A 13,179-nucleotide genomic window follows, 5' to 3' on the forward strand; every position below is an offset into this window, starting at 1 on the left:
AGTTTAAAGTAACAGTCCGATGACTTGTCAGATGCCCGACTTCAGTTCTCAGACCTAGTATCTGAATCTATTTATCCTTATACTTGTATAAACAAGAAACAATCTGCTGAAATTAAAGAAGCTACATCAGTACATATTACCAGCAATATGATCTTCCTCTTGCCTGAAGTGCTTGATATCATTCAAACCCTCATACTGTTCCTCTGTAGTCTAAGAAGTATCATTGTGGGTACTAAAGATTCTCATAAAGACTCAGATTAAAAAAAAAATAATGGGAAGAGCAAGGAAAAGCTTCTTCATGATTGTGAGATGGATACAGAAAATCTCGTGATCCTAATCCCATTTGCAGACTGCTTGGATTTTTAAAATCACCATGAGGTGAAGTTTTTTTAGAAAGAACCAGTAAATTTGCACAAGAAAACATGAACTTGTGTTTATGCATGAGGACATTTTATGTAGCTAATAAGTAGAACTAAATTAATTTATTTTCATTTTAGAACTTTATGTAGTGATGATCCATAAGATTAACATTTGAAGGGGCGATAGCATTGGGGATCATTCCAGGCAAGCTGTCAGTTACGAATCTATGTATTTGTTAAAAAATATCTTCATGCGTATCAGGGAAGTATGCGTGCAAATTCTTCTGGAAAAATTTAAAGATTTATGTTGAAAATTTGGACCTACAATCTCATGTTTTTAATTTAATATAAATCTCTGCTGGCCAGGGCTCTCATCTTGTAAGCACACATACTTGATTTAACTCATGAGTTGTCTCTATTAAGTGATTTCTTCTCTAATACTGTTTTTTGTGCTATTTCCACGCATTTCTCTGTTTCAGTATAATTCTCAGTGGAGATACGTACTTGTGAAAAAGAACTTGATTATAAAGAATCTTAAAGATGTTAATTTTGAATGTTTCTATTGTTCAGAGTAATGATATGTAAAGATTTCATCCAAAACGTGCATAATCAAATATATCTGCTTCTGTTTTAGAGCTATAGCACTCACTTACCAAGAGCATCTTGGTGTGACATACCTAACACTTACAGAAGATCCTAGCCCTCGTATAATTATTCACAATAGGTGCTCTGTTCCATTGCTTGTAAAAGAAAACTTCAAAGGTAGGTAGTATGCAGAAACAGTGCAGTGTTATAGTATAGATTTTTTTTTCTGTATCTCCAATGCAAAATTGAGTTCAGTATGTGTTTTTGATAAAACAAGAACTTGATGCCCTCATAAAGATCCATGTGAAAGTGACAGACTCTGGAAGATACTGAAACCTGGAAGCTATTGGAGCTAAGTATGAGGTCAGAAGTATGAATTTACATGACTCCAGACTTTTGGGTCTCCCTAGTTGCAGCCATCAAGGTGACTCAGCTGTAGGAAACTAGTAAGCAGTTGAGTCCTTTTGACATCAGTTCAATCCCATGGAACATTTTAATTTCCTAAGATTCACAAGTGTAACACAAAATATTAATGTTAATGCAGTGATAAGTAGAACATTATTTATGTAAATCTTGGTGTATTGAAAAAGAAAGGGAAAAAAACCCAAACATATAGAATTGTCACCAATAGAAAAGTAATGTTTTTATTTATTAGTAATATTTTATACAGAAACTTCCTTGTTTGTGTAAGCGTAGGTGAGTTTTCATTTCGTGCAGGTTTTAGAAAGTTTTAATCTTGTATATTTTATGAAATTTCAGATACACCCAAGTTTGAAGTTTATTGTAGAAGGATTCCAGCTGAATGTTCAGTTCATCATGAACTTTACCATCAAGTCTCCAGCTATCCAGATTGCAAAACAAGAGATTTGTTGCCCAGCATTCTTCTGAAGGTGGTGTCGTATGATGAATTAGTAAATGAATGGAGTGATTTTGTGGACATCAACAATCAAGGAACACAGGTAAATCATTATAATCTCTTTACTAGCTCACAGCATAAATGGTTGTCTTTCTGACCTGCAAGTGTATTGTTGCTTTACAAGAAGCATACTCTGTTGGTTAACTAAACTCTGTTGGGTTTAGGGGTTTTTTTTAGGTAAGTGTTTGGAGCTCTCCCTCCTCTAAGTGCTGTTGGGGTTTTTGGGCTTGGGGTTTTGGGGGCATTTTTTTTGTTGTTGGGGTTTTTTTTTTTTAATTTAAGTTTTGGGAGTTCTCCTTTCGAATCCCCATCCTGTGGAAGTTTTAGAATAGAGATTACCTTCTTCACTGGCTGTTTTTTAAAATAGCTACATAAAAATACAGGCTTTCTAACACTGAATTTTTTCACTTCTTTTTCATCAACTTGGTGTTCCCTGGAAAGATCAGTCCTGACAATTTCTGTCCCCTGTAAGCAAAGAATCCCCTGTAAGCAAAGGATCCGGGAAAATCCTTCTATTTGGTAACTTAATTAACACAGGATTTTTATCTTTACATCTCGTAAGAATCATCACTGTCATTCTCCCTCTGTCTTCACAGAAGCTACTCGTGTCTTTTTAAAACAAAACAAAACAAAAAAACCCTTTTGTTTCCTTCTGTTATTTTTCTCCTGTTTTGAGGTAAATGAAAACTTCCTTGACTGGAGTAATTCTTTTTGATGGGAATTTTTTCCATCTTTGAAGTCATTAGTTTACATGGAATCAACATAAACTGCTTGGCCCTTTGAAAGAAATACTAGTTTCAGATGTTTTCCCTGGGGACCAATCACAAAATGCTCTTGATTATTGAGTGTTATGTTATATTGCAAGTAGTTCAGTTTCATTCAGCAAGCCAGTCAAGCAATGCGAGGTTTCAAGTTTCAGCCATTAATGTTATGCCAGACCAGGGTTCTTTATAAGTATGTGGCTCCTACAAGGAATTAGATGCTAAGACAACATTTGGGGATCATTGTCTACTTGAAGAACTCTCCAAATAAGAAGTGTAGCCTTCTGTTAACAAAGTTTTAGGGTTTACATGTAGAGAATTTCCCCAGGATTTCTCAGTCCATCTTTCTCTTAGGAAACTATGAGTAAGTAAGGAATAAGCTAATAGCTTCACATGCTTGGTTCAGATTGTGAAACAACTGGGATTTATAAGATCTTGCTCTTTCTACCTTAAGTACCTTTCTAGTCACAGATAGGGACTTACTCTATTAAATGAAAATGTTATTAATTTACAAAAATTAATAACATCTGAAATTGGAATTAAAATTTCCAATCTTTAAGATCAGTAAGGGTTTTTTTAGAATAAGGGTGTATTGAAAATTCAGTGTCCTTTTTTTGTCCACTTCCATCATGCATGATTGCAGATCTCTTTCAGATAAGCAGAAGTTTAAAACTGAAATATCAACATTATGAATTCTTGTGTAGTAATTCTCAGAAGAATAAGACATAATTTGATAAATGATTTAATTATCTCTACAAGGTTGTTATATGTAGTGTAAGGAGAATCTAAGTGCTGATCCAAGTGCTTTCCTTCTGGTGACTTGTTATCAGCAGTAAAGATTCTTCAAAGCAAACAACTGTTTATTTTACCTATGCTAGCCCATTATCTTTATGTTATCTCTTGAGTTTGTATTCCTTTAAATTATATCTTCTGTCCTTGCAATCTTGTAAACAATTGTGTTGATAGTAGCCTTACAAAATGGAAGTTAGTTTGCTCTAACAAAGACTGCTGTGACTTTCCCAAGCCTGAAAATACCTGTCTTCTCTATTGTGGAAGAACACAAAACTTGCTCAGAACTATTGTAGAATTAAGCTACAAAAACAATATGTTATTTCTTTAAGTAGAATATTTATTCCTAAGGACAGCTTATTCAGAATGAAAGTTTGCTCATCTGTAAGCAAGACACAAACCTGTTGTCAAGTTCCCATTTTCCTGCCTTTTTAAATGTTTTATGCTTTCTAATACTTTTGCCATTTCTTTGTGGTAACACCTTGTTTTTGAATGTTGTCTCTCAAAAGCAGGTTAGATTGTTTAAGAATGTGTTCAGTGTTGTTAAACAAGTCTTCATGAATCCAGAACGTTACTTTAATTTTTAATCTTCATGTGTTAAGCATCATGCTATCAGCCACTCATCTAACCAGCTCTACCTAGGGCATAGCAACATAATGTTAATTTAGGGTTGGTTTTCCAGAGGAGGTGTTATTGTGCAGAGCTTTAGGAATGTGCCTTTCTTCTTCATCTAAAATCTCAAATTAAAATTTCCTATTTATTCTCATATAACTTCTTCCCTCTCCACCACATCCTGCTTATTTCTGGAGAAGTTTCTTATTAAAATATATTCAGTTATGCAGTTAAAGATTAAGGTAAAAATTTCATCTTGCTGTACAACTGAAATACTTAAGGTATCAGAGCTGCTATTTTCTAAAGTATTGAGATCTGTTTCTGTTTTTCCTGAAGTGTCATGATTTGGGTAAGAAATCTCAACCAGAAAACGCTAATAGGATTAATTCTTATTCTGACATTAAAAATAGTAATTTCAGTGGCATTCCATATGTTTCTAACTCTCTTCTCTAGATTGTGTTCTTAACTGGCTTTGGCTATGTTTATGTGGACATTGCCCATCAGTGTGGAACAATAGTCATAACCTTGGCCCCAGAAGGAAGAGCAGGACCTGTCGAGATCAACCTCAACAGGTACATAAAGCACGTAAAAGGTGATGAAAAAGCATTGCCAAAAGTGCTGACTGGTCAGTCCGCTTTCTAAGTGTTAACTAACAAACTTTGGCTTAACTGTTTGTTTTGTTTAATACTGCTGCATGCTCTGTGGCATATGTTTAGACCAGATGTTATGCTTTGTATGTCGCAGTTAAAAAAGGACAATCTAACACCAAAGTCATGTCACTTTAGGGTAAACACTGGATGCCTGGTACAAAAAGAAGTCCTGTGTTGTTCATTAAAAAAAAAAAAAAGCAACCCAACAAAAAGCACAGATTTTCCCTTCAGAATTAATTTTGTGTGTTCTTCAGTATAAAATGTGTTTAGCCAGGTCCTGCCATCTGTAATTGTACAAGCTCCCACTAAAATTGGCAGGAAATTCGAAGTGCAAGGGCTGTAGAAATAGTCTTACAGTCAGTAAATAACTGTACTTGATTATAACACTCTTCTTAGAAGACTTCCCCACTTCCATAACACGCTGCAACTTCAGCTCCATTCAAGTGCAATTGTAACACTACCTCTTTCTAAGATGCAAAAAGCCTGGCCTCCAGCAATGCTGTTACAATTAGAGTGGAATTTGTTGTACTGTTTTTATTTGCACAGTAATTAAGTATTAATCCCCAAGAAACTGGTCATCAGCGGTACATGATAGCCCACTTGCTAGTTAAACTTGGCAATGGGCAGTTAACATTGCATGAGGGAGGCTCTCAGTGCTGTGGTGGCTTTCTTGGAGGGCACTCATTGTATGTGGTGTGAAATGAATTATCCATAATAGTAACCTTCAGTAGTGTCTCTCAGAAAATACTGTAACATCTGAGGCTGTATGTGAATTATCAGAAAATTGTAATATTGTCTTCTTTAACATCTAGCTCTATTGCTAAAAAAAATAAAATAGGAAATTACTGTTTATATAAAGATGTTCCTGTCCAAACTATCCTCTTGACTGATAAGAAAGAAAGAGGATAGATGGAAATATCCCATTTCTTAGAAGACCTCCTGGGTGTTATCCACAGTGGTGGCTGAAGCTGACAGATCCCATTAAGAGTAACGGGACTTGCACAATGAGTTTCCTGTGTATTATAGAGAGCATCTCTTCTGACAGCTTTCTAGAAAGTAGGATGCTGGGTGAACTCAAAGTACATGAAGTAACAAAACTGCTTTTCCTTCCTAGAAGTCAAGAGCAGACCCTATCACTGAAAATGTTCATTGGTCAGTTAAGTCTTGCTGCATTTGACGATATTACAAACCACAAAGTGTCATCTGAACTTTTGCGTCTCACAGCAGACCACGTTTTCCTCCACATGGCTCCAGCCACCAGCTACCTGAGACCCCTATCACAGGAGTCCCAGTGGGACGCCATGGAAGGCCTCCCACAGTTTCATAGTCTCCAAGTGTATTGTGAAGACTTGCAACTAGACAATCAGTTGTACAGCAAATCCAATTTCCATTTTGCAGTCCTGCTGTGCCAAGGAGAGAAAAATGAGACTGTGCAGTGGTCCAGAGTGAGCAGCCTCACTGTTTGTAACAAAGATTTGGAAAGCTATAAGGAAAACTGTTTTATAAAACTCTGCATCGCATTTTCTGAAGAAGAGAATTTCATGTTTCACATAAATGACCTCAGCTTTGAGCTCAAACCAGCTAGGCTGTATGTGGAAGACACCTTTGTTTACTACATCAAGACTTTGTTTGATACATATCTTCCAGAAAACAAAACCGCTTTTCTATCGATGTGTACTTCAGATACTACCCTGATGCTGCCTGAACAAGTGAGAGAGCATGCAAGAGCTTTGGTCAAGCCAGTGAAGCTAACAAAATTAACAATACAACCTGTTAATCTCCTTGTCAGTATTCATGCTTCACTGAAACTGTATATAGCCTCAGATCACACCCCTCTCTCTTTCTCTGTGTTTGAGCGAGGACCCATCTTCACCACTGCCAGGCAACTTGTCCATGCCTTGGCCATGCATTATGCTGCTGGAGCACTTTTCCGAGCAGGTCAGTACTTCTCCTTAACACATAACATTTTTATTAGGTACCAGGATTCTGTGGCTGTCTCTCAAGCTGAATAACCTCGACGTTAACCATACATTATTGTTTTCCTCAGACACTCTTTGATAATGATATTTTCAGACACCTTTCATGTTCTGCCATACAACAGAAGGGAAATAAAATGGCTGAGCAGACACCAGTGAAGGTTTGTGAGGTTGTGCTAAACATTAGCCAGCCACCTGAAAGCTTTACAAAACCCTGAACACAGCATAAAATTGTATTCTAGCAGGCTTAGGTTTTGTCATTTTGTATTATAGCACTAGTCAGAATCAACCCACATTCCTCACATAAACTCCCAAAACTACATTTAATCAAATTATTCAGCATGTTGCTCTGCATTCAGAAGTAAATTATAGCCTTGGATGTTTTTTTGTTGTTAAAACTCCTTTTGGTTGCAGTTTATGATTAGGACTCTGTCTTTCTTCATACAGCCTTCATGCTAAACTGGCACACAGATGTTTGTTGTCCTTTGATCCAAGAACTATGAAGTTTGCTGTTACTAACTTTTTCCCATATAGGATCAATAGTGAGCAGTTACTCTATTAGGTTAGCAGGTGCATTGTGTTTCCCATAAATACTAATTTACAAATTATGAAATTTGGTCTCCGACATGTCTTAGTCTGGAACAGAATTTTTACCTGAGACAGGAGAAGGCTTCTCCATGTTCACATGTAAGTAATGTAATCTGCACTGAAACATGGGATTTATTTTCCTGCAATACCAATGGTCAGATTTTCTGGAATCCTGATGTGCTGGAAGCATAGCTGTGACCTGATTTCTGTGCACAATTTCCAAATTGTACACATGCATTTCAGGTATTTATAAACAGAAATAGTGAAATGTTGATCTGGTCTTTCTCACAGTTTTGCACCAGAACAGTGTGCACTGCTTCACTAGTTTCTTGCATTATTTTGCTTCCAAAAATGTGCAGGTTTTTCTTTTTACTACTTATTTGGATCTGTTTTACAGTCAAATTCCATAGTACAAAAGGGGAGGTGTAGTTTCTTGCTAATTAAGAGTGAAACTATGGCCCAATGTGAATGTTTCTCCCCACAACTGCCTAGGAGTGGTGATACAAGTGGTGATAGACTGCAACAGGAAATTGGGGTTATACTGGCTTTTCATCTGCAACATCCCAGGTGAGGCATATATGAGAGTTAGGGATTCCTGAGCCTAGTCTTGGGCTTACCTCCTCTGCTACCCTTGCAGGGTGCAGTGCAAAGGCCACCATTTGCTCTGGGCTCATGATGTAGATGGAAGCAAACAGGTTTAAATATTACGAAGTAAGGTTTGCTTCAGTGGAACTTCTTTTCAGGAAAATACATAAGCATATATTTAGTCACTGCTCAAACCACACTCAAAGCACTGAAACGAAAATGTATTTTTTGAAAGGGGTTACCATTATTAAAATGGTGAATTATATTGATTAATGTGTGCTTGGGCAAAGAAGATGCTGTATTTTGAAGAGTTTGCGACACCAGAAAGCTGTGTCAACAAAATTAAAAAGGAGGGAAAAAAATTGAGCAAAAACCTTATATGGTCTGTAAACCCTGAGACCTTCCCTCACCATCAGGTGAGTTACACTCCTTGCATTGGTCTCTTGTGGAAAAAGGACCTTGCTCTCCTGCATTTTAGCCACGTTAATCTGCAAAATGATGGGTTGTTTGACCCCCTTCTGCTAACCACTGTCCAATGCATAAATCATTGTAACATCTGCACAAATGGCATTCCCAAACAGCTATGCCTTATGCTCCAAACAGGTTATAGTCTCATTTTGCCCTTAGCTGTGTGAAGGATCAATGCTGCCTATGGGAGAGGGCAGGATTGACCCCACAAGCTTGCTAAAAGGGGTGTGTCATGCTGCCCCCATATGTTGCAAAGGAGTGGCTAGAATATATGTCTTGTAAGCCGTGAGTAGGGCTGGAGAGCTTTCCTCAGATATGCTGATGAGCATTGCTTGTCTCAAATTAGCAAAGCTTGCAGTGGAAATCTCCCATCCTTTTCTGACCAAGTTCCCTTCTATTTAAAAGTTAATAAAATTCTATTTAAAAAGATCACTGGTATCAGCCAGATCTAACTCTATAGTTGCCTATAAAGAAACTGCAGTGGCGCCCTGCTAATATAGTCATACTAGTGGGCATAATTACTAAGCGTACTTTGGGAAATGGTAACCTGACATGATACTATATTTCTGCAAAGTATAATGCAGCACAGAGCTTCTGAATGGAGGGGCTCTTCCTGATTCATCACTCTCCTATTCCTTACTTACTCCCACACCTTCTTCCTTGGATTGGGTGGTCCATGCTGGCAGTGAGGAGCCATTTGGTTTGCTCTGAGTATTGGCCAAGGAGGGCCACACTTGCTGCAGGTTGCACGTTCCTCCCATGTGCTCTCCAGAGGAGAGCATGCTCCTTCCAGAGCTTCCCAAAACTGACAGCCTACCAGCCAGGGCCAGACTGTCACAGCTCACCCCCAGGATACCAGGCAACCCCTCAGCTTTGTGTTTACCTGGTTTCATTCATGCATTTAATGTGGTTTTCGTTCCTGAACACACTAGCTGGTCGAACAGGTGAATGGAGTTGGAGTCTCCCATGTTCCAGCCTGGCAGTGTCTGCTGGGGGACTTGGAGGGCAGCAAGGCACTAACTAAGCCATGGTGACATTCAGCCGCTTTCCATTGCACCACCACCTCAGGACAATGAATGACGAGAATATTTAGAGAGAAAAAAAAACCAAACAAGCAACGAAGGCTGTAAGGGATTATTGTACCGTTATTGATCTGAGCAAGCAGAAAGAACCTCTCTTCCATCTGCACACACCTCCCCAGCCCTCCAGCTTTTCAGCACTTCACACAGTGGCACGGATAATTTATTAAAAATCCTACAGGGAGGGAGTACAGGCCCAGCCTGAGCACTGGCTTCCCGTGTTCCAGCAGGGAGGGACTGCCAGGGGATGCTCCTCTCCAGGGTAGGCACTGCGGGGCCACAGTGCTTGTTGCTGCCTTCCTTGTTGCATTGCCAGTAGTACTTGGTTTTTGTTCTCATAGTCCATCCTACCCTCTCCCTTATGTCTACTGTGGTTCCCGCTTTTTATGCTACGGATACTGGAGTTCTCAAGCTGCCAGGGCTGAAATGTGGGACAGATTCAACAAGAATAATAGCTTTTCCAGGAGCTTAGAATGATAGTATGAGATTAATTCATTGCATATGAGTAACATTTTCTCTTCTGTTCAGTTTCATGATTCAGCCTTCCACAGGAGTGACTGGGAGGGGCTAACAGAAAACAAGAAAAGCATCTGGATAGCAGGAGTTTGCAGTGGTGAGATGGGAATGAGGAGGGCAGCGCAGATCAAGGGCCCTCAGCGGGAGAGCAGGAGGACAGTCTGTCCATCTTTCAGTGTCCCAGCCCTGTCACACCCAGTGTCATTCTCACAGTGCCAGCTGGAATTCATGGTACCAGGACTCAAAGACCAGGCAGTTCCCATTTAAGGTTTATTGCCATTTCTGAATCGTTCTCTCAGGGCTGAAAGTTATGCAGCACTATTTCCCTAATAAATCTGCTGCCAACCAGCCTGAGAAAGACAAGACCTGCAAACAGCTTTCCAGCAACAGATTGCTGCATGCTTGGCCATCCAGCAAGCTGCTGGCAACCCTGCATTTATATAGGAAACCAGATCTGCAGATAGCTCTCCTGGGATATGCATAAGGAATACTCCCCTATGAGTAACCTAATCAGCATGTAGATGTCATTGCTGTTTACACAACTGTACTGAGCAAAAGACGTTTGTCTGGCTTTCACTGCACTCTGAAGGAAAATGATCAGCTTAGAAGGGCTGGGGTGGATTTAAAATAACTTCTTAAACACTTGTCAAAAATCTGCATCCCCTTTCCTAACACTCCATCAAGCAATTGACCTGCACACTCCCCTAAAGCAGTACATTGTATCAGTGTAAACTCCCTGTCACTATTCTATCACATAAGGATGTGAGATCACCAGGCTGCCTTATAGCGTCTAAAACTGACCTGTAGCTCTGAACTTGCAGTCCCATCCCTCCGTAGCTGTGAGGCTCTAACATCCGCTTCCCTATCACACTTTTAGCAGGAATACGGGAAGCTCCTGGAAGGAAGTCATTCTAAAGCTATTTGTGAGTTTGCCAAAAGGATTTCTTTGATTTACGAAGTATGAAAGATTGCAATTTCTGAATTCATAGTGGATGAGTTATTTCCTGTGTTTTGCTCAAAGGAAGGTCAGAATGCGATGAATACTGGTGTGAAAAAGATAATTAAGGAATAACCTTTTCACAACTGCTGCTCCTGCAGGTTTTGCAGCCGTAACATATGTCTTGTTTTTCCATGCAGGCTGGGTTGTCGGATCGTTGGAAATTCTTGGGAGCCCGGCTAGCCTGGTGAGAAGCATAGGGAATGGCATAGCCGATTTCTTTAGGCTCCCTTATGAAGGGCTGACCAGAGGCCCGGGAGCATTTGTCAGTGGAGTTTCCAGAGGAATGACCTCATTTGTAAAACACATTTCCAAAGGTAGAGCTTTCACTTTGTTGCTCCAACTACTGCTTTGTTGTCAGGCGTTGTTAAAGGATGTGTTAAAGTTTTAAACAATATTGCTTGCAGCTTTGTTTGGCTTGCTAGGCTGCAGCGAGCTGCTGGGAGGGTAACAAAGCTCACATATAACATCGTATGTATTAAACAGATCACCGCTTAACTACAGCGCGCAAGAACATTTCAGAAACTTCAGAATTTTAAACCTCCCAGTGGGAAATGGAGATTGGCTCAGCCGGTATTTCATGTGATAACTGCAGAAGTATGAAAGGTGTTCTGTACTTCTGCTAACCATCAGAAATTCTACACTCTGTCGCCTCATCATATTTATTATTCCTTTAAAAAAAAGAGAGAGTAGATACAGTTGTCATAGCTGTGTAAGTGCGTGGATGGGTTTTGACAGCAGGGCTGGGCTGGCCGGAGAGCAGGAGCAGCTTTTGTGTTGCAAAGTCTGTACAAACAGTGCCATCGCGTGGCTCTGCCGCCTGCAGAGACCCCAGCGGGACCTTGCTGCTCCTCCTGGGGGGCTCCCTCAGGACACGTCCTCCCTGGCTCCTCCTGTAAACGGTTGTTTACCTTTCCTTCGCACACACACCCCCCTCCGTTTGGGTCAGCCCTACAGAAGTTTGGGAGCTGGGAAGTGATGTTTGGGTGAGCTGCTGTTCCCACCGGACAGGCAAACCTGGTACAGGCTAATGTAAAAGGCGTGACGTAGACCGTAGAAGCAGTGTGGTGATGCTTAACAAATAGTAAAGCAAGTTACACATGGGTGACTTCTCAGCTGACTTGCTGTTCTCATAAGCTGAGTATTGCAGTGAGGCATAGAACGCCTCCGTGTTTTAAATTAAATCATTTTGATCCAGACCCAAATGTGTATCTCCATGTATTTAGGTACACTGACGTCAATTACCAATCTGGCAACAAGTCTTGCTCGGAATATGGATAGGCTGTCACTGGATGAGGAGCATTACAACAGACAAGAAGAATGGAGAAGGCAGCTTCCAGAGAGCCTGGGAGAAGGACTGAGACAGGGGCTCTCTCGTTTAGGCATTAGCCTTCTAGGTAATGTACTATTAAATATCAAGTTGAGTGATGATACTGTTTTCTGATCTGCTCACCAGCCTTTTCAACATGTGAGTTATACTTGCAAATTCTGTTTATTTTGGTATTTTCTTGTGAAATAGCCTCATGGTATGTATATGAGATACTGTTTCTTTTTATCAAGTGAATTCTATATAGTGAATTTTGTGTATGTTTTTTCCTGATAAAATAATTGCAGAGATAAATAGAGCGAGTTTGCACTCTATTAGTGAAATATTTTCATTGGTACACAATGCACCTCTGAGAAGAAGTGAATAATTCTGCACAGGGCAGGGTGACTTGTAACTAAGCACAAAGACGTCATCGTGCTGATGTTTACTTTCCAGTGAGTTACAGGAATGCCTTCCAAACCTGCTTGGTTTTGCTGCACTGTAGATATTGGGGATATTTGGTTTTGTTTGAAAACCACTTGAACTTAGTGCAGATGTTAAGTAAGCTTTGATGAGGAATTCTGCTTTTACAAAAAGACCTAGATTATCCTAATTCAGTGTAATTGTATTTGCTGAGCAGCCAAGGGGTTTGGTTAGTTAGAAGTGAAGATTACTCTGGCCTTTTCAAAATAATACCTAAAAATTCAAAAACTAACCCACATTGGAAAAAGATCTCTGGGAAGTTTTGCAGTAAGGGGCTGTATTTTCTAGGTTCCTTCTACTTGTCACACAGCAGAGGAATGCAGAACTGTGTTGTTTGGCAGAGTTCCTCAGTACGTATTAAAGAGTATGAATCCCTTCGAGATCAAAGTGACCAAAAGCAGTACAGTGCAAAAGGTTAGGAGAGCTGAAGCTTGAAAGGATTTGTCGTCTTTCCTAATCTTCACTAGTGTACACAACTCCTAAATTTGCAACCGCAACCCTGAAAGCCC

General features: G+C 39.7%; 1 protein-coding gene across 10 annotated transcripts in view; it reads left to right on the plus strand.

Annotated features, from left to right (window-relative positions):
* VPS13B (vacuolar protein sorting 13 homolog B) overlaps positions 1-13,179 on the plus strand; it is a 436,747-nt gene that overhangs the window by 406,507 nt on the left and 17,061 nt on the right. For 9 of the 10 annotated variants that reach the window (XM_061373228.1, XM_061373222.1, XM_061373223.1 and 6 more), the window contains 6 exons: positions 994-1,121; positions 1,704-1,903; positions 4,476-4,594; positions 5,787-6,610; positions 11,022-11,198; positions 12,108-12,278. In XM_061373228.1, coding sequence (XP_061229212.1) covers positions 994-1,121; positions 1,704-1,903; positions 4,476-4,594; positions 5,787-6,610; positions 11,022-11,198; positions 12,108-12,278 — 1,619 coding nt within the window. The remainder of the gene's footprint in view (positions 1-993; positions 1,122-1,703; positions 1,904-4,475; positions 4,595-5,786; positions 6,611-11,021; positions 11,199-12,107; positions 12,279-13,179) is intronic. The other variant, XM_061373227.1, reaches the window with a different exon arrangement.

Source organism: Neopsephotus bourkii, unplaced genomic scaffold (assembly GCF_033783945.1).
Source record: "Neopsephotus bourkii isolate Nb327-2 ecotype Australia unplaced genomic scaffold, CSIRO-AGI_Nbou_v1 NB_1630, whole genome shotgun sequence".
NCBI lineage: Eukaryota > Metazoa > Chordata > Aves > Psittaciformes > Psittacidae > Neopsephotus > Neopsephotus bourkii.